Source organism: Pygocentrus nattereri, chromosome 5 (assembly GCF_015220715.1).
Source record: "Pygocentrus nattereri isolate fPygNat1 chromosome 5, fPygNat1.pri, whole genome shotgun sequence".
Classification (NCBI taxonomy): domain Eukaryota; kingdom Metazoa; phylum Chordata; class Actinopteri; order Characiformes; family Serrasalmidae; genus Pygocentrus; species Pygocentrus nattereri.
Genome location: NC_051215.1, coordinates 31,669,710 through 31,691,389, shown reverse-complemented (window position 1 = coordinate 31,691,389; position 21,680 = coordinate 31,669,710). Strand labels below are relative to the sequence as shown.

Here is a 21,680-nt window from a genome sequence, read left to right as displayed (position 1 = left end):
CTCAAACGTATAAGATCCGACCTTTTTTGCCGGTATTCTGTACGTTTGTTTATAATTTTGGTTTGTGTTGGTGCCATTGATTTGGCTATGGGAGCAACGAGGCTTTCCATTTAAAGGGGAAACTCCATGGTCGAGATGAAAATGTCAGTGGTCCCCACCACATAGTTACAGCTAGTCAGGTCATATCGGATAACCCCTACATGCTAGGCCATTATCACTTATTTTAGACAAAATATAATCTAGACGATTTGCTGAATATTCTTACTGGCGGTGAGTGCCTTCGTTCTACTTATCGTCTGTAGTCAATTTTCAGTTCACTAATGATGTGCTGTGTCTCTGGGTATTAGTAAGGTCTTATTTATGGCACTTTTACTGCTTTGAACTTTTTACATCTCCAAAGAGGCAGTCATATTACAGAAATACTTCCTACTTGTGACTGCAAACAGCAGCCAAGCCTCTGTGTGTGTGTGTGTGTGTTTATGTGTGTGTGTGTGTGTGTGTGTGTGTGTGTGTGTGTGTGTATATATATATATATATATATATATATATATATATATATATATATATAAATATATATATATATATATACACACACACACATCCTAGCTCTCATTGGGTGAAAGGCAGGAAACACCCTGGACAGGTCGCCAGTTTATATATATATATATATATATATATATATATATATATATATATATATATATATATATACACACACATACATATATTATATATATATATATATATATATATATACACATATAAACACAGTATGTTATCAACTACATATATATTATCAGAACTAGTATCCAGTAAGTAAAAGCACCAGAAAATGACAACAGTATACACACACAAAAAAAATAGGGTTCATTTAGTTTATATTGGTGATTTTACTGAGTACTGTTTCTAGTTGAACTTTCATGGCAAGAAAAAATTATTTGCTATGATATTTTAACACACAGTCTTAATTTTACAATATGAATTGTAGTGAAACTGTATTACTCTGAAAATAAAGGTTAATTAATTTACATAGTCAAAATTTACAAAAGTACACATGCTTGAAAGGTGTTTTTAAATAGCAGATAAGCATGGTGTACATTTAGGCTTGCAATTTGAAATGAAACATTTAAACAGTTTGTCTTATAAAAAATAAAAATTCAAGACAGAAATTTTGATTTTTTTTAGTCTTCTACGCTGCTTAGGGGCTCTGTATGTTTTGTACATTGTAACATGCTTTTCTGTAAGTACTTGTGAAATAACTTATTCGTTGACCAGAAAAAGATGTGTTTTTCCTTTCATCTTCAACAGGACATGTTAAAATTACATAATTTTCATTGGCTTAGAGCTGCAGCACCACCTGCTGAATAAAAACTCACTTGGGATGCAGGGGACATGACCATTCATCAAGGCACTAAGTATAGAAATGGTATGATTTACTCTAAATTAGTGTAAATGTATGCAAGACATATTTAACAGTGCTCTAGCAGCAGATTAAAATAATATAACCACACATTACATTTATGTAAATAAACTTTAATGTATTTATGGGTAACAAACACAGGCAGCTTAGTGATTCAAGTGAATATAAAAGACAATGTACTATTCTTGAACTCATCTCTTAAAAAATGATGCACATACTCAGCTCTATTTTACATTTTGAAGAAAAAAAAAAGGAAGTAGTGTACTTTGCAACAACATAATTCTCTCTTCACACTTTAAGTTTACATCTACATGGAGGCATGGAACAAAACAGGAATGTCATGTGGAAATATTAACCATAATATATTGATTAAGGGAATCAGGAAGGTCATGGTAAAATGGGCTATAGCTTGCCTATACACCCTATACAAGAGAACGGTAGTTAAATACTGACTTTGGTATAGACGAAGAGTCTCATAACTAACAGCATTATCAAATTATATCAAGAGATATAGTGTTTGCTTACAATAGCTTCAAACAGGCACTAATGTGTTTCACCTTCGAGGGCAATTTAAACCAGACCTTGCAGTTCAGGAATTTGTCGGCTGAAATGGTTGGCTTTGTCGTAGTTTGACTCATTAGTGTACTTTCCTTCACATGAGAAGCAGGTTTGTGATGGTAACAGTTGGCCATCTCTGTTCATTTTCACACTACACAGACAAGCAGCTATAATCTGTTCTTGCAAAACCCCACGCCATTTCTTACAGCATGCTTCTTTAACAAGTAACCAAATGTTTTGTATTTCCTTTCAAAATGAAGTGATAAATGACTGTTTTTGAAAAGGACAGAAAAGGCAAATTCACTGGCTTGTTGTGAGAGGAAGTTCATTTCTCTATCACTGAAAATAGGCAGTTTCTTTTTGATTTGCAATCACAACTTTGGCATAATTAACCATTATACATAACATGATGGTTCTATAAAATTATTAAATAATGTGATATATAAAGAAAAGGTTTCTCCACTCTGAAAGGAACCATTATAAAGGTATTTTCTTACAGCACAGAACATCCATTAAAGGGGAATTCTATCAATTTTACAAAATGTCTGTTTAATTAAATGGTTAAGATGTAAATAAAGGCATTAAGAGTGGGATGATGTGATATGCTCCATTTTAGAGAAACAAAGAGATTGAAAAATGTTCATGGTGGTGGTGATAGGAACCAGACATCCAAGTTGTTTAGTCATTACATGACATGGATATAAATACTTTGCCTAATGCTGGACACATTAATTTACAATAGTTCTGAGATTTTGGTCTAACATACTTTAAAGGGCAGACAGGTTACAGACAAACTATTCTAAGGGAAAACATAATTCTTTCAGATTTACAAATATTTTACCATCATCCACACTACATGAAAACTCAAGACATGTATATGCTCGGATGGTAAATAAAATGGCTATATATCTGTTAGAGACAGCTCGTTGCCCATCACCACCACTGCAAAGAAGGTCAAGTCATTAAGTTTCTTTACAATGTACCATTTCTTATCAAACCACTCTGAATTACTGTTTATATCTCTGCAGATTTTTTAAAAATAAACATCTGTGGAATTCTCCTTTGACCATCATCAAAAGTATTTTTGGGACTGCTATAAACTTGCAATGCCCACCCCTTCAAAACAGTGTAAACATGTTTTTGTCTAACCCCTTCTACAGCAGTATTGCTCTTTAAGATATGAGAGCCCATGTATAAACAGATTTGGAAAAACAAACTTTATAAACTTGTTCCTTTTGCACTTTGAAAGAATTTTAAACCAGGGTGAAGGCAAGACTGTGGATTTGGGGGACTGATCACATCATTTGTGAACATGGTTCACAAACTCCAAACACCATGGAAAGCTAAATGTAAATTTCTTACATGGCATAAATTCAAAAATTCAAATAGAATCCTTCTACATGTGAAAGCACCGATTCAGGCTGCAGGCACTTGTGTGCAAGCATGAATTTGAAGGCAAAAAGAATGAGGCCTGCCTTCTGGAACAAAACACATCCAACAGAAACATTCAAATGGCAAGTGGTATAATGGACTCGATACTTGGAGAAAAAGGCATATTCTGTGTAGTGTGCCAATAGCTGTCCGAGAGGGAGTGAAGTGTCTGCCTGTCCGTTTCCTCCAACTGTGTGTAGGCACATGAGTCTCATTGGAGCCCTGTGGCTCAGCTCTTCCCTAGAGATGTGGGGGTAGTCACAGCCTCAGTCTTATTGCAGTGGGCTGTCAAACACTGTATCAGGCAGGACAGAGATCTTCAGCTTCTTATCAGGCCAACTGTACTCCTTTGGTAGCTTGGACTGAAGGAGGAGAAAATATTGTACTGTTTAATAATACGATCATCACTTCTACAACAGGGTATTATTATTATTATGGAGTGAATTGTTATCTACCTCTTCATGAATACTTGGATCCTGGAGGTCCCCTAACATCTGCTCAACAAACTCTTCAGTGAGTAGAATCTAAACACAAGAAAATGGAATTATTATCTTGGCTGAATAACATGGGATTTACGTGTGCAAGAATACAGCATATGCATTACCTGTAGCCACGGCCCATGTGCTGCATATGGATGCTCCTCTGTGGCAAAGGCACCTTCCACTCCAGTGGATACAAAAGTAATAGCCGTGTCACCATTGATGCTTTTATATGTAAAGTGCCTCCCATGGAGCAGACGACCTCTACAACAGGTACAAGAAGGTGCAAAATAATATTAAATGACAAATTCATGAATTTCACAGTTAGAGACTACAACTGCAAGCACTCAGACTTTCTTTAATCTTAAACAAAGGACCCAGATCTCCTTTAGTCCTAAAACAAGAGCTCATCCACAAGCAGAGCATGTTTTGTCTAAACAAAGAGAGGTTACACATCAAAGTCAAGGTTTACACTGAAACAATTAAAGTGCCAGTAATGTCTGAGCTTGCCAAAACTAAAAAGATTTGTTAAAAAAAAAAAAAAGATTTGTTCAGTTCAGTTTAAAGGCTGGCATGTACATCAATCATGTAGTTAAATTTTTTTTCTCTCTCTAGAATAATGATGTGAGTGTGGAGGGGAAAAGGAACTTGTTTTGAAAATAAGTGCAAGTATATATTAACTGTGTAATGACTGCATACACATTCAGAAATAGCCAGGTGAGGGATTAAGTGGGATTTTTCTTAGTTGTAATATGCTACTAATGTACACTTAAATCTTGTCTATTAAACTCCTGTTAATCCTGCACATTAGTAGATAAAAACTTTTTTCCCCGACCATTAAACATGCTGGGCAGCCCACCCAGCCTTGCATGCTGCCTAGCTTGGAGAAGGAAACGAATGCAATTGAGTGGCTGTGGACACTGACCACAAGCGATCATGTTTTGATTTTTGATGGGTAGGACAAATTGTGTCAAGATGTCACACTAAGCTTTCTTAAAGTCCTAAGTACATCACTGACTACCAATACAGTACAGCAGTAGCCTGACCACTGCATTTAAATCAGTTGTTAAAAATGGTAAAATGTGGCACCTCTATGCCATACTATGATCTTTGCTGAAACACTTGCTATAAAATATCTACAAGGTAAATTTTAGGTTAATGTCTGTTATAAGCTTCAAATAACAGTATTTTTTTTTTACAAGCTTCAAGTGTCCCAAGTTTACATCTATAAAGCCCAACAATGTGAATGGCTGTTAGTTTAGCACTTCCAAAAGGGGCACTTGCAAAAATGAGCATCATTACCGAAGTGTTTTGTGTGTGGGTCACACTGAAGGCCTAGCTCCAATAGCTATAAAAAATAGCTGTTTTAGTGAGTTATAAGTTTGAGAACCTTCATATCTCTCCATAAAGAAAAATGTTATGAAGGTCTGTCTGCTGAACCCATACCATAAAGACCTTCATAACATTTATTGTAAACAATGTTAAATTATCCATGGATTTTGGCCCCCTAGAATAGGGAAAGTGTGAAAACATTGCTATAATAGGAGGATGACAGCACAACTTCACCTTATCATCAATGCATCAGATAATTTACAAAGTGCTAGATCCAGCACCTGGCCTGAAAATAAATCTCTGTTAACTGCTGTGTGTGTGAGTGAGTGAGACAAAAAGGGTGTGTATGCCACTAACCAGGTGTACATTACCTAAGGCACATTGGGAGTAGAGTTCCAGACTCATGGTTGAACTTGAGGTGTACACTCTCCAGCTGTCGTGTTCTCACCAGCTCGTGAGGGACAATGGCAGCAGAGCTCTCACTCTCCAGACTGTCCTTACGACTTCTGGAGAGGGTGGGAGGAGGAGTGGCAGAAGGGGCAAGGCAGTCAGGGAGAGAAAGAGAGATGAAGGGGCAGAAAATGAATAAATTTACATATGCAATTTGTTCCTCTGTGTTCTGCTGTCAAAAAGCTAGAATTCTCCAAAAATCACCATGCAGCAACCCAGCTCTCACCACAGAGCCATTTTTTTCTACATTCACAGAATCAGATATTTGATTTTATGATAAAACAATGGAGCTATGCAAGTAAAAGTAGCTTAATCATCAGCTTGTCTGGGTATGGCACAGTGCAGACATTTATTTTAGACTGCAGCAAAAAGTGGTCAACATATCTGTCCAGCCATACAGTGGCTTAAAGCAACAATATTTCCCACAACAGCATAACATTTATATGCCAGCTAAATTCAGTTCACATACTTATGAAGCTGTTAACAAACTGTAGTGAATATACTAACAATACGGAGTCTATTTGTTTCTACCACAATATTTGTTGTTTTGCTTTCCAAGCTGACTAAACAGAAAAAATATGGCAAAGGCTATTGTGGCTCAGGGTAAGCAGGGAAGAAAGGGATACTGTGCAATGTTGGAAGTAAAGGTTTAAAAATGGAATTTTATACTTCATCCCACTGAACAAAACACTGTGCATACTCCTGTTTTTAAAACAAACGTGGCCTGTAGATATTGAAGTCAGCACCCTCTATTAGTGAAAGAACTCTTACTGCATTGTGTTGAGTGCATTTCACTTTATCTCTTAGTTGGCTCTTACCTTGAGTTCTGCTTGCTCTGCAAATGTCCAACTGATTGTCTATGAAGAAATTAGGGGTAAATTTGTACCACAGCGAAGATAAATTAATGCATTTACCATTAATGCCAAGAGGCAAATCAATTTCATTCCTTTCAACAGCCCTTAAGTACAGAGACAACTGCTTCCCTCATTTTAGGGGTCTAAAATGCTTTCAGCTCACCATGGCACATTACGATATTCCAAGTTTAATTGATGTCATATTTGATTAGTCAATGGCCAATGGAAAGTTTTTTGAATTAGCATTGAAAGAAAGCAACAGTCAATACGATAGATCTATGAAGCTTAAAAACCTTCCCCCAGTGCCATCTGAAGCTCATGTTTGGGGAAAAAAAAAAAAAAAAAAACCAACAACATGAGCACTCTGGATTATTAAAATCCTAATATGAATGCCTGATAGCAAATATGAAGACTGCATTGTTTGTTATAAAATAAGAGACTAGAATCTCTCTCTCTCACACACACACACACATAAATCTTATCTTGAGGTAATGGCCTTTGCAGGACGCATGTATGAGGATTCATTTTTAGGGGCGTAAATAATGAACAACTTTCGATCTGGAGGTTCTAAAACTGGCTGATCTTGCAACTCCATACCATTCCAGCCACCTCTGTTAACACTGTGGCAGTCAGTCACTAAAACTAAAAACTAAACTAAACTAAAAATCAAGCATTACTTATTAAAACTTAGCTACTTGAGACAAACATCTATAACACTGAAGTTACCTTCTGACTCTTTCAAAAAGCAGTAAATGTACAAGTGTCATGCAGATTGAAAAACTGTCAACCAAAAATCATTAACACCTGTTACACAAAACTAAATCATGACAGTTCAGCTTCTGATCATAAAGTTTCTTTCTATTTGTATCCTATATGCATTAAAGGTTCTGCAAAACTGTTCCATCAAATTATTACAAATGCCATGATACCCATAAAGACTGAGAATGGAGCGTCTATGATTTAACATTACTGCTTGCTCTGCAATCACTGACATGCAAGTAGAATCTCAGGCAGCAGGTTAACAAAACATGCACAACAAGGCAGAGAACCTGGCAAAGATACATTAAAACAATTCAGCAACAGGAAAATAAACAGCAAATATTCTCAATCTTTATATTTGTGCTCTGAATTCACTTTTGTGTAATTAATCCAAAGATGTGTTATTACATAGGGCAGGGGGCAATGCGAGTAGGACAGTGAATAAGCAACAGGGGACTGAGATTAGTCCAGCCTGATGCAGAGGTGAGCACAATTGCAGTGAGATCAATGAGAGGAGAGTGGGGCGTCTAAAGTGTCTCAACTAGCTCCCAGCAAGGTCTAAAAAATCCTGAATCCACATCACACTGCTCACAGAGTATTTGCCATCATAACATTAAATTTGTCACAAGGAATCAAAGGCTAGCTAATTTTATGTTTTATGGAAGGTCTGTGCGATATGACAACGTAACTGAATATTGATGATGACTGTCAAAACTGTACACGCTATGACGATGCTTCAAAGGTAGTAATGGCTGTGCCTGGAAAGAGAACTGGGAGAACTACGGAGGACAAATTTAGCTTGTTAAATAACATAAAATAATAAACTTTATAAACAGATGTATTCTCCTCATTTACTGCTGGATTATTTGGGCCACTATAAGCCATTAGGCTACAGTAGAGAAATTTCCCCACCATCTTTGCTATGGATATTCCCAGCCAAACCATCTAAGGAAAATTCGAAGCATTTTTCATACAGCTTAAGTGTTTTGAGGGCTCGGAGGAGCTGTAAAACTATGACAACATAACACTCAATAGTTTCCTTGAGGCGTTTACAGTTGACTATAAGAACACCTCTGGTATAATGATAAACACACCACTCATACCTGAACTTTGGCTAGCAAGCTGCTTTATTGTGCACCATTTAAAGAAAGGAAACAGCTATGAACCTGCACCATCATGGACTCCTATATGCATGTCTGCACTAACAAACTTCAAAGCAACATGTGTTAAGTTACTCAGAATTATACTACAATGTATGATTTCACTAAAGATATTGATTAGCTCAATTAATGCTAAAAAGCATATAAAACTAAAAGGCAATCATTAATCCTAATTTTTAAACAAGAAATATTGAGCTACCCCCTTTTTTATATTACACATGCCTAATTATGGTTGATAAAAAAATAGTGTACAGAATCACTTGTGCCAAAACGGGTATGTACCTAATGAGTAATCATGTGTCAAATCACTAAGGAAAAAAAACAAAAAAAACATGCAATGTTCTTTTGCAATGTCGTTTTTTTTTCTTGCTTAAGTGGTCATTTTAAATAGACTTTAGGGTGGCACCCAGAGGTAAACAACCGACAAGTTAAAAGGTTACATTCCCTGATTTCATGCCCATACCTAACAGATTAAAAACAATTTTTAATTCTATCCCATTTTTATACATTAGACTAATATTGCTTGCTACACTTGTATACAGATTTCTCCCCTGAACAGCAAGATCCAAAATTTGCACTGTATATACACACAAACAGACGGCTCAATAAATCAACATCACATGTGCCAATTCCACCAGGCTGTCCAATGACAGTGCGCTTTGCTTTACTTTTTTCCCCCTAAATCAAGCCCTCAGTAAAGTGTAGTCTACCTTCCTCACCAACCATGATGTGCAATAATCATAACAATAACAATAGTAACAACAACAACAATAATAATAATAATAATAATAATAACAATAATAATAATGTAAGACCAGTGGTTTGCTTGAAAGATACAGTAATGCTCACGATTACCAGAGTATAACTGACAAAGCATGACTTACACTGGACGGTCTTGACTGTGTCTCTGACTGCTAATGGGGGGTAAGATGGACTTGCTATTAATCTCCAATCCTTTCCTTAGCGCCTCTCTGATCTGTTCAGTGTCTGCATGTGACACAAAAGCTTGTTAACCATCTTTAAGTCACTCAAACATAATGAAGGCTCAAGGCACCAGGAAGAGCAGAAGATAAAGTTACAATTAATAGAAGAACAGATCAAGAACAGATTAAACAGCCTACATGAAGACATGCAGCAATTTCTCTAACTGCCATGTTCTTCTGATTCATGGATTTATGTAATTCAGGAAATATGCTACCCTTAATCTACTGCCTCACCTTTGTCAGACAACCTGCGCGGTTGTGATCCAATACAGATGCTTCGGCTGTCGTCCTCATCCTCGGGAGGTCGACTCAGGTCATCCCAGGCACACTTAGCACTGACGCCACTAAGGTTGGATCCGTCCGTATCGATGCCTTTATCTACTCTCTCCTGCTTGGGATGAACATACCACATACTTTCACATGACCAGGGGGTTGAACACTCATGGCCGAACTGTAGCTGTAAAGCTGAACCTGAGCCAGCTATCTCGGAGTTGATCAACAGTAAGATAAATACACACATCAATACATCATTCAGTGTGGAAGCTGTGAGGGTTCTGTGTTAAGTTCATGTTAATGTCTAACAACCTTGTATTTTGAGCTGTTTTAAAAAGCATTAATCAGTTTAGCTAACTTCAGTTAAACAGTACTATGATGCAAGAGTTCTCCACTATTCCTTTTACATAATTCTTCAAAATAAGTGAGAAAAAAAATCAATTATAATGACTCACAAACTCCTAATCTCAAATAGTTTACTTTCAGAATTGTGGAATACACAAAAACAGCAGAGAAAAGAAAAAGAGGAAAAACAGCACAGTGTAAACTAAGGAAAGCCTTACTTGTAAGTGAGGATCAATGTCAAATATGGTCTCCCCTCTCCTCATGTCAGTGATTAACCACGGACCTCCAGCACTGCAAACAGAGCAAGAGGAGGGAAATGCCCATTTACACACGGTTAATGAGAAATGAGAGTAAAACAAAGCATCTCAGGGCCAGTGACCCATTTAACTTCAGAGGGTGGACGATTCTGAGAGAACAGTGTTTTTCAGCGTTCTCATGAATTCTCGACAACATCAAAACACCGTATACACTACACAATATACTAAGTACATGCCAAAGACAGTGTATTTAAGAGATTTAGCCATTTATTTCACCTAAATAGCCAACATTTGTAACCTGTGTGTGCCAGACATAGAGGCAGTTTCCACACAGAACTGCCAAGCCTCTGCTCTTTCTGAACATTTACAACCAGATGAGTATAGGTTTGTCCTGGCTCTGTCTAGCCTGATTTTGGGAATACTCACACATGCACTCCACGCAGCAGGTCCAGAATGCCCTGACCATTCCACTGCTGTGCTGCCTGCAGCTCCTCTGTGCACACACCCACAATCTGCAGAACAAAGAAAAACACATAATTAGCACTTTCACACAGATATTTGCATAAAAGGACACAGTTGACAGCTACTCCTTCCCTAGCATACAGGGCCTGTTCCAAATGCTCCAGAGCTCCTGCCACACTAACCTCATAATAGGAAGCATGAGGATAGAAAGAAACAACTACAAGGTAGTGGGAGGTTATGCTATGCACTGACTAGGCAGAGAATGTACATGCAAAACATGCAGTACCCAACAAAAATGTGGCAACTTACAGGTACTGCCTTTTATTCTGCCTCAAAGTTTAACAAACGCAACTGTTAGTTAATGATATGCTAACAAATGGCAATCCAAGTTTTTTTTTTTTCCTCCTTCTCTTTAGCAAAAATCCAAGTTTTACATTTCAAGAAAATCTCTGTTTTCCTGCATCCACTAAAATGTAATAAAGGTCATATGCAGCCCAATAAAGGGTTCATCAGATACAAAGAAAAAATTAATTGATTTGACTAGATTTTACAAGCCTAATAATATTTAAAACAATGATCTAAGTAATTATAATATCATTAATGCTATAAGCAAAAGTAATCTAAGATTCTTAGTTGAATTTGAATGAATCATTTTGGTCATTTACTTCCAAGAAAACTTCTAATGCTGTGATTTGCAGTTCTTATTTTCAGAAACTGTTTTTTAACGTAGTGAGTTGCTGTTATGCAAATTAAATTCAGCAACAATTTCTTGCTGTTACATAACATTTGCTTTAACATATTCAGCACAAAGTGTTTCATAATCACAGTATAAACAAACTATGAACTAAAAATATGCTTTCCTGAGTGCATTTACTGAGTGTTCTGTCTTAGAATAAACCAAAGTAAAAGTAACAATTACAGCTGTTTTTTGCCAACAGGTCTGGAGCGGAAACAAAATCTCCTGTTGAGAGATGTTCAGTAGTTTATAAGAATTATTATGAAAACTATTGTTTTTTGTAAAAAAAGTCAGTATTGCTAGAATGCTACAATGGCACTGTTCACAGGATTTCCAGCCCAAAATAATGATATCAGGTAATCCATGACTTCTCTGTATCAAAGCTGTTTTGGAAGATGTAATATACTTGCTGATGCTGTGCAAGGACTTATTTGTATTCTCTCTCTTTACTAAATGTCCACAGTGCAGCATGAAATTAGTGTTTTTTTATGTGATACTCATATTTGTGCTTGTATGTAGGCAACTCACTGTGAAATACAATGACTGCCTAATAAATTCTGCTCCATAATCTCTCACTTCTTAAGTTTGTAGGGAAGTCCAAGATTCTGCTATTCAACCTGTTTTACATTACAGCTGCAACTCACCTGAAGGAAGCTGACAAGTCCAAAAGGGGTCTGCACTGGTTGCATTTGGGGGTCCTCTGTAAGCAACATGTGCTGGATTCGGGACTCACTGTTGTCTAGTGGGCTGTGCCATGAGATGTGATCTCCACTGCAGAATGTGTTTTCTGTTCTCCAAAAGCAGATACACAATTACCAGTACCCCGCTCAAGTACAAGTACAACAGAATTGTTAAAGTACGCAGCATTTTCTTCAGCTTGCTTGGTCACATGAATTCTCATGCAAGCATAGCATTAACAGTAAACATAAACAAAAGCAGCAGCAATGGAGTCGAACAGCAGTTCTGGCTGGCGAATGTTTTAAACTTTTTTTTTTTATTATTGTTATATTTTTAAATGGTGGTCATCTGACTTCAAGTGATACTGTGTGACAATTCTATGAAGCCTATGTTTTACAATCAATGGCTTGCACCATTTTTAGCTCCAGTCATTTTTCCATTTTTCTCAGCATGCTTGGTACCCCAGCAAGAAAGGTAATGAAATTCAGCATGAGGATGGCACGGATCACATGGCAGTGCAAATAACAATGAAATGCATGGATTTGTAACCGTTTCGTGCAGTCGAGTGGAAAAAAATCTACTAGAATCTATCAGCACAAACTGATGCCATCTGTGATCAAAGCTGTACCCCATTCTAACCACAACATCACATATAAAACAACAATAACTCTACCATCAGAGTCTGAACCATTTTGTTAAACTTCTCAGGAGAAATGATGTGCTTCACAGTGAGTCAGTTCACTGTTTACACAAAAAAATCTTAATTTAAATCACTAGTTTTTCCTTTTCTTTTTTAAGTCAAAGCTGTTTTGAATAGTGAATAACTGTTTTCTGGTCAATCCTGCTCCAGCCCCTTCCAGTTTACTGGGACAAATGTGAGGCCCTAAAATACAAAGCCTTTCAACATTAACAAGCAGCTTCATACCTGATTGAAAGACATATCGGGCTAAACCCTGCATGAGCTCAGCTGGCCAAGTGGGGGGTGCCGTCTCCCCAGCTTCTCTCTTCAGTCGAAACGTAAGTTCAAATCCAAATCCACTTGGACCATCTTGACCCGTGAATCTATGAAAACAAAAAAAAACATGAATTATAAAAGACAACAGCCAGCATATAGAGTTGGGTAATGTTTTTTTTTTATTTCCAAATATGAAGTACACAATACCGGGAACATTAAAACATGCCAGTAAGATTAAAGTGGCTCTTATGTCACTGCTTTGTAACTGGAGAACTGCACAGAATCTTATTCACTCTTTGTGCCATGAATCATTCTTCTCAATAATCTAACATTAAAGATATCAGGGGTGAGCATAGAGTCCTCCTATTTTCATACTTACTCATGAACTCTGTTGTCTCCATACAGATCACTCAGGCCGAGACTGACATAGTGCCAGTGTTCTTGTACGTCCAGAGCAGGGCATCCCACGTTTCTGTACATGCTAATGTAGTCTAGGGGATCCGGCCCCCCTAACCTGTGTCAACATAATTAAAGGTCAAAAACAAGGGCGAAGAAATTGGTGTGAGAAAAAAAAACAAAAAAAAAAAAACAACTGTTCCAGCTTTTGAGAAATATGTTTCAAATAAAACACACGCGCTACATAGAAAATAATTTAATTAACGTTAGCACTGTAGTCTAGTTAACTAGCTACAGCTTGAACACTAACGTAATTGTTTTAACTGAAAACAAAAGACTAAAATTACAGCTGCTTAAACAAAACATCCCTGCAGCTAAATGCTAGCTAGAACACTAGCTAAGTTAGCTCGCTACATCGAGTTAGCGTTAATGTTCCTCAAAGCTAAGAAACGTTAGCTTGTCTCTTCTCTCCGAATTTGCACTGCTTTGATGACTAATATTTATCTCCAAACGTAACATATGCACATGTAAGAAATTCATACCAGTATTTAACGATGGCAGTGACCTGCAATGGGTTCGGCTGGTCTGGATAGATCCGCCTGCACTCCCCGTAGATGGCCTGCAGCCCCTGGGGGAACAGCGACGCGAGGCCGAGGTGGGCGCCGCTGTTAGGCCGCATTTCATCCATCCTGCACCTCGGCTCTCACAAAGAGTGTGAAATTCTTCGGAAAGCACGTAAATTGTGACGCTTCCTCAGGAACAAAGACGCTTTCAAATAAATATTCGCGCTGGAAACGTCAAATGTCGTGAATTTCCCTCATCTGTATTTCTCTTTTAAAACCCACTCGGGCCGTTTCCCTCAGGGTCTGAGGGATTGGCGGAGGCGGGGCCTGTAGTTTTGATTGGCGTGCCTTCTGTCCAATCAGACTGGTGAGATGGAGCGGCGCAGGAGGAGAATGACGCTGTGATTGGAGAATAGACTCGAGAGTCGCTGGCCTTCTCATGTTTCATTCAACACTTGGCTTTTCAGGTCAATAAATGAGTAAAAAGTTTTTCGAAACATACAGCAGCTATTAACTTCATTTCGTTATGCAGATTATAGGAAGTTAAAGCTGTAACTCGCTGCAATAATGTATTCATGATCAAATTACATTTATTAAACCGCATCAGAGTTTTGTTTACTGTGGAAAATCATGTGAATTCAAACGCCCACTGTGAAGACAACATGTCCATGATATTTTTGTTCTCATAGTTGTCTGCCTCGCTTTCTGTAGTTAGACATTAAACGTGTGGACTTTCAGACATGCTGTACATTGTAGCAGCTATTCATCTGTGGGGGAAATAGGCGCCACCTACTGTTTATCTGTGCGATGTAATGTTTGCATACGTCTTATCATTATGATGGGCAGTAATACACGGAGTGGATTTCTGGTGATCAATAAACATCACTGCTGCTTGTCCTAGACTACAGCAAATATAAAGTTACGTTGTGTGACCTCTTATCTCCCTGCGAACAGCTTGTTTACCTGCTGCTTAGATACTGAAAAACTCTGAGCAATTTGTGAGAGCTGACAGAGGAAGCAGTGCTCATTTACAACCATTCCAGGACTGGAGAAGAGTTTTGAAATGGGTAACTAAGTTGTCTTATTAATGTTCAGTTAATTTCATTATGAGTTTGATAGTGAAGCTCTGAAACCCAGCCAGATGACTTGCACACTTAGTCATATCCGGTTTATAAGATATTTTGTTCACATTCAAAAGTAAAATTTATTGCAGAATGTGATCATTTATTTAGAACCAACGTGCATCTCTGTACTGAACACATGTTTGTACTGAACACTGTATATTTTTGCAGGTATTACTTTAATGTCTACCCATCTTTGGATTAGCATTGATTCATTCATTCCAAGCAGATCATGAGCTTCCATCTTCCTTACATGAATCATTATTATGGTTCCATGTTCTTGGTTGCTCCACAGTGTGAGGATCTAACAAGCACTCAGCCACAGTCCTCCAGCGGTGAACATCCTTATGGAGAACATCATAAGCCCTCAGGACAAAGTCCTGGAGTACCACCATTATTATGGATCTACACCAGCTTTTCTACCCAGCCCCTGGTATTGGTATTACCCTCACCTATGTACACATCCTGACCTAAACCTGTCAGTAAACAAGACGCCTCAAGGCAATCCTTCTGACCCCCAGGATGGCTCATGGCCTGAGGGCTTCAGCATGAGAGGTGAGCTTCGTTGAGGGAAGCTGGAGAGAGTGTTTGGAGTCAGTCGGGAGCTTCCAGACTTTGTGAAAGAGGACCTGCGGCGCATGTATGGTACCTACCCCACCACTGGTGTGAGCATCACTTATCACAGAGGAGAATTTGTGGTGCGGGGAGACCCACTAGTAGGGGAATAGGAATACAGCATGGAGAAGAAGGTGGTCCGAAAGGTCGAGAGCCCACATTATGGAGAGAGTGTGAGTGACATTGCCAAAAAGGAGAAGAAGAAGAAAAGAAAGAAAGAAAGAAAAATTATCTAATAAAAGGGCTAGGTCAATCTAAAGATCTAATAAATCAACAAGGTTGTCAATTGCTTTCTTTTTATTTGTTGATTTTGTTTATTTGTATTTCGCAATTGGTTGTATTTTACTATGCAGATTTTCACAGAAGTGGGCAGAATCTTATCAGTGAACGTGGGCCAGGATTGTTGCGTCATTTATTTTGAACCCGATAAACCTTTGTGTGCTTTTAGCCCAGTCATTGCGTGTCTTTTCCCCAGAAAAGTATGAATCATTTTTTAATTCAAAGTTTAAACATGATGGATTTTCAATTGACTATAATTATACAAAACGATGAAAAAGCGTGGCTTTTAAATATACTCTTCTTCACCTCATCAAGCCTGCACCATTTTCATGTGGCTTGAGTGACAAAACATGTAATCACACTATACCTATTTTATCATTTTTACACTGTATTTTATCTCAGATGATTTCATGGATTGTCAGCTATTGCTGTGGGTGGTGAGTATTCTTGGTATGGTGTCCATGACTTCCAGTTTCCATGGAATGATCCTGAGTCATTTACCAGGAGTCAGAGATAAGACATATTTGTGGTCAGTGTGTGGGTGGACATGTAACATTTGCATACTTTAACTCACATTTCATTACTGTATTCCGCCTTGTGCAATAGTATGTACATACATGGGCTTTCTGTCCATAAATGAAACATGTACATAATACACCCTGTCTAGCATCCAAAGCTGTTTCTTCGTCTTGGTAGGAAAGTATGGTATCCAAGAGACTAGCTGTGCATGACTTACACTTTCAGGTGCCTTCTCCATAAATGAGTACACTAAACAACTGACTGAAAAGGCGTGGTTCAACTTAAGGAAGTTAGACAAGTAATGTACATACATTTCTAAGACCATTTGACTAGCACACCCACTCACATTCCCACTCATACATGCAAAGTGTGGTAAAAACTGGTGAAAAAAGAGAGAAAAACAGCACAGATTTTGTTTGGCAAATGTATTAAATTTCACATTTACACGCATTTAAAGGCCAGAATATTTCTCATGAAGACTCACAACAACAATAACAACAGTAAAAAAAAAAAAAAACAGATCTTCTCAAAACATTTACTTCAAATAAGAAAAGATCTCAAAACATCTTAATACACCAAATCCAATATAGATTGTTCATCTGTAAAGAGTTTGAAGATAGAGAGCACACTGCCAGAAGAACTGAGCCCATAGATGAGCTCCTCATGACCACCATCTATGGAATTCAGTTCTCAGGGCCAAGTGCTCAGGAGAACCATATATCAGCCAAAGTTCTGGACTGTTAAGAAGAAACTGGCCTCATATCTTCAAATGGATCACGTCGCTTAGTAACAGCAAAACATAATAGTAATTATACGTTGAAGCCATTTTTGATGTTCTGTGAAAAAAAATCTATGAAACATTTTCCTTATTATGTCAGTACACTCCAAAAATATGAACAGAATACAACATTGTTTCAGCATATTGCTTTCTTTTAAGGGTACTAAGGGCAGAGTTTTGGTCAATAACCTGTTTCAGGGAATCACTGCTGGAATCACATTTGCTGAGCTGAAAACAGACCTTACCGCTGCTCAAATCCAGTCTAACATTTTGACCATTTTCAAGCTCATCAGTGCTAAATAAAGCTTTTCTGGCCTGCGACAATTGTTTTGTTGTCCTATTCTGGCCCCGCTGCCAGATTAAGTGACATGACGTTTATTTTCTTAATGTTATCTCAATCACATATTTGTTTAATGTTTGATCATTACTGAATTCCTGAGACAGGCGCATTGCACTTCATGTCCCAATCTGAGGTCTAGCCACACCTGAAAAGTTTCAGGAAATTCTTTCTTTCCGTTAAATGGAACTGAACCAGTTGAACTGCCTAAATAAGAGCCTTGTTGGAAACCCCCCTAGGAGTCCAAACATGATCCATTATCTGCTATGATATAAGGAGATCACATAGAACAGGCCATATCAGGCCATATGTACAAATGATGAAACAGAGTAAGTTCATTCTATCAAATACTGTCAGTCAGTGCTCTAATCGGGCATTAAACAATGAAACGAAATGTAAGTTGTGCTGTGCAAAAACAACAACAACAAAAAAAAACAAATACAAACTAAAAAAGATGTTAAGAATAACTTCTAAAAAAAAAGGATACAAGGATGAATTGTTTTGGTTCCACCATTTAGTTATTACTAGCTTATCTCATGCAATATCAGTTCATGATTTATTAATTTATCTACTGTCAAATAAGAGCTATTTTGAGTATCAGATACTCACCTATGAGATGTCATCCCAGCTTGACATAACGCTCTTTATAAGTCTCCTTTTTGGAAAAGGCTCCTGCTTCAATATCCACTACCACTCAACCATAATCAGAGTTGCTGGCAGAGCTTCAAGGCCAAACACCCATAAGCAGCCTCTCAGTCCAAGACCTGGTCTTCTTATATATGACCTCTAAATTCTTTCAACTTAAATACCTGCGTCCCTCCGTTTTTCTGCCCCTCTCATGCACACACGCTCACTCATGCTCTCGGAGTACGGTAAGCCTGCAGTCACTTCCCAGTAAGAAGGAAGCAGTGGGAGGGAGTCTCCCGCCCCCTCGTAATGAATCAATACACAGCGCTTCTGAGGAAAAACATCTCACTGGTCCGGCCCTCAGTTCCCATAAAACAAAAAAGGGAAAAGGGGAGAGGAGGAGAGAGGGAGGGAGGGAGGGGGGGGGGGGGCGAGAGAGAAAGCCTACTCGCCTATGTAGGAACCAGGAATTCCCCTATTGCAAAAGAGTGGTTCCACACGACTAGAGGCGACACAGCACGAGCCGAGAGAAACCGAGACAGTCTCAACACATCTGTTTTTCCAAAGAGGAAATGGAAATCATACCTGATGAACACTCATTTGCAGAGTCATGTTTACTGTTACTGCTCCAGCACAATGAAAGAAAGAAAAAAAAAAGAAACGAAGAAGAATAAACAGATCAAGTTTCCTCATATGGAAGTTTCTGCTGATTGATACATGTACATTGCATCATACTGAGGTGTGGTGCTAAAACCATGAACACACTTCTTCCACCTTCCCACACTCTTTACTTCCATGCTTACTACTGCTTACTGTAAGGTGAAGTCATGGAATGTTTTCACACTCTGACTTACTGACACACTGATGTCTCATTTGATTGGCCAATTCTGAAATCACAGTGGAGATAATAGAATTGTTGCGCAGCCCTCTTTTCTTGAAATGAGAGAGCAGAAAGTTGCTGATAATGCATTGTGGTGGGTAGCTCATACCGAACATCATGACTTCTGTTGTCTTGCTGATTCAGCCTCACATCTATTAAGGTTAATGAGTTTTCATACAAAGATATTTACTCTGCCACAACAGGTAGACCCCAGTGAATCATATTAAGCATGGTAAGCTGGCAACAGCTGATGTTCTGTGATGTTCAGTGAATGACCTGCTGCTTAGATTACAGACAAGGCCTCTACGAGGCTTGTCTTGCCTGTCTTTATAGCACCAAATAATACCATTATCTGTGTTCTATACTGCAGAAAATTATATTTTGGCAAGTGAAATTACTTTAAATCTAGTAGATATATCAAACATTTCTCATTTTCAGATTGTTGTGAGGCTATTTTACTTACTTCCAGACCCATTTTACTTGTTTTAATCTTTTTTTAAATCTTAAACCTTTTTTCAAGTGAATCATACTATACCGACAGCATATTTCTTGAAATAAGCATTGAAGTGAGATAATTCAGCTTGAAAAAAAATGACTTCAAACATGTGAAAAAGTAAAGGAATCTTTTTTTATTCTTGCCAAGAGAAATATTAGACACATCCACTAGGTTTAAGATGATTTCACTTGCCAAGATGCAGTGTAAATTCCTGATCCTCTGTTAACAAACATGAATTTGCTTCAGGGAACATGTGGCACAGCTGGGAAGGACAAATATAATTTGGTGTATGGTGTAATAATTTTACTGTAATCCCCAGTGTGACCATCCTGATCAGCAGTCAATAAAAAAAAAGAACTTAAAGAAATAGTTTCACAATTTTCTTTTAAAGACGCTGGGATGCTGAAGAGTCTAGACGATTTCACAACACTTCTTTCCTCATAACTTACTTCTTACGTGTAGAAGCAAAACCATCTACCCGGTTCTTAGAAAGCGCGTAGTGCGAGGGGAGCCTTGGGTCAAACCATCTGTGTGCAGTGACTTAAAAGCCCAGGGCAACAATGAGGGAATCTACTTTCAGAGAAAATCCTTCTGCTGGTAGGATAAGTTGCAATTGACATTTTGCACAGGACTTCAGAAACAGTCGTGGCTTTCATGCTGCTGTTTGAACACGGGGGAAATTGGCTGCAAAGGTCACTGAGCCCATTTCCTTTCCCCCATGCTCACAGAGACAGACCTTTACAGCACCAGTTGCTTTTTACTTGCACTTTAACCGATAGTCACCACATTGAAACGCTCTACATGTGTGTTCTGTGAGGGTGTAGGTTACCCAAGGGGAGTGCTGAGAGGATTTTTCTTCCCCTCATGCAGTGCTGACCTCTCTCTGGTATCATTCTTGCTCCCAAAAAGCTCAGTTTCAGTTTGAGAAGGATGACTAAGCAGGAGAAAAAAAAATGCACATTTTGAAATTCACCACGGTGGGCTTTTCCGGTAAGCCATTTAGGCTCTAAAAGATTACACATGGCCTAATTTGGAGCTAAATGTACACTGTTGCTGTGACTGTTTTATGTCAACTCCTGTCCTCTAACTCAAGTAACTCCTTATTGAACTTATTCATATTCATTCATTTACTTCAAAAATGAAGTTTTAAAGCCTGAGAACACATAGACAGATTGCAAGTCCCAAATCCATGTAGACTATTTTTTCCATGAATCATCAGACACCAGCTACATTACTGTGGTTCTTGTCTTTGTTACAGTATTTCACTCTTTTGCCAGCATTTGGTGGAACTGCTTGACGTATTCAATTGTTTGTCTCTCTGCTGGTCACATGAATTACCATCACGTCAGTATAGGAAATGACCTCCAGTGTGAACCTGACCATTGTAGAAAAGAAGGGAATTTTACATCGAACACAGTCCAAAAGAGCCTTCAGTAGGTCTAGGTCAAATTTTGCACTTAGTAATAAATGCTTACTACCACTGTTGTTATTAACAATTAATATTTTTCTTAATAGTCCTAATGCTTCATGTATACAGAACATTATTTTTAAAGTGCTATTGAAATAATGAAAACCTTTATTTTTCAATAAGCTCAGCAACCCAACGGTACTCACAAAAGTGCAAATTTCCCCAATCTGCTCAATCCAAGATTATATTCCTGGTCGACGATAGGTGTCAGTAAGTGCGCAAGTAGGTTGTAGAGTTCTGTTCAAAGTAAACGCGCACTTACTCCCTTCCCCTAATCCCTTCTATTCTATAAAAGGGAATAAACAATAAGCAACAAATTTACAGCCTTTTAAACAGGTCTAGACTACAGTACTCAGCATTAGCTGGTAGTTGGACACCGTCTCATTGGACACTTCCAATTTTCTAAGGGGAAGTGAGTGAGGGAACATGTGTCTGAATCGGACGCGCCCAGTTCTCATTGCACAGGAAG

General features: G+C 38.1%; 1 protein-coding gene across 4 annotated transcripts; it reads right to left on the bottom strand.

Annotated features, from left to right (window-relative positions):
• Nucleotides 1-3,180: 3,180 nt before the first annotated feature.
• sufu (suppressor of fused homolog (Drosophila)) lies at nucleotides 3,181-14,431 on the bottom strand. Of its 4 annotated transcripts, none has more exons than XM_017690508.2 (13): nucleotides 14,071-14,431; nucleotides 13,512-13,646; nucleotides 13,103-13,239; nucleotides 12,144-12,286; nucleotides 10,728-10,813; nucleotides 10,263-10,335; nucleotides 9,661-9,814; nucleotides 9,328-9,430; nucleotides 6,489-6,527; nucleotides 5,592-5,726; nucleotides 4,014-4,152; nucleotides 3,865-3,933; nucleotides 3,181-3,771 (listed from the first exon to the last, which is right to left on the bottom strand). In XM_017690508.2, the coding sequence occupies exons 1-13, from the start codon at nucleotides 14,214-14,216 to the stop codon at nucleotides 3,682-3,684; spliced, it is 1,449 nt and encodes a 482-aa protein (XP_017545997.1). In that variant the 5' UTR covers nucleotides 14,217-14,431; the 3' UTR covers nucleotides 3,181-3,681. The 4 variants fall into 4 exon arrangements, with proteins under 4 accessions (XP_017545997.1, XP_017545996.1, XP_037394460.1 ...); XM_017690507.2 differs by having other exon boundaries at nucleotides 9,661-9,817; nucleotides 14,071-14,430; XM_037538563.1 differs by lacking the exon at nucleotides 6,489-6,527.
• Nucleotides 14,432-21,680: the final 7,249 nt, after the last annotated feature.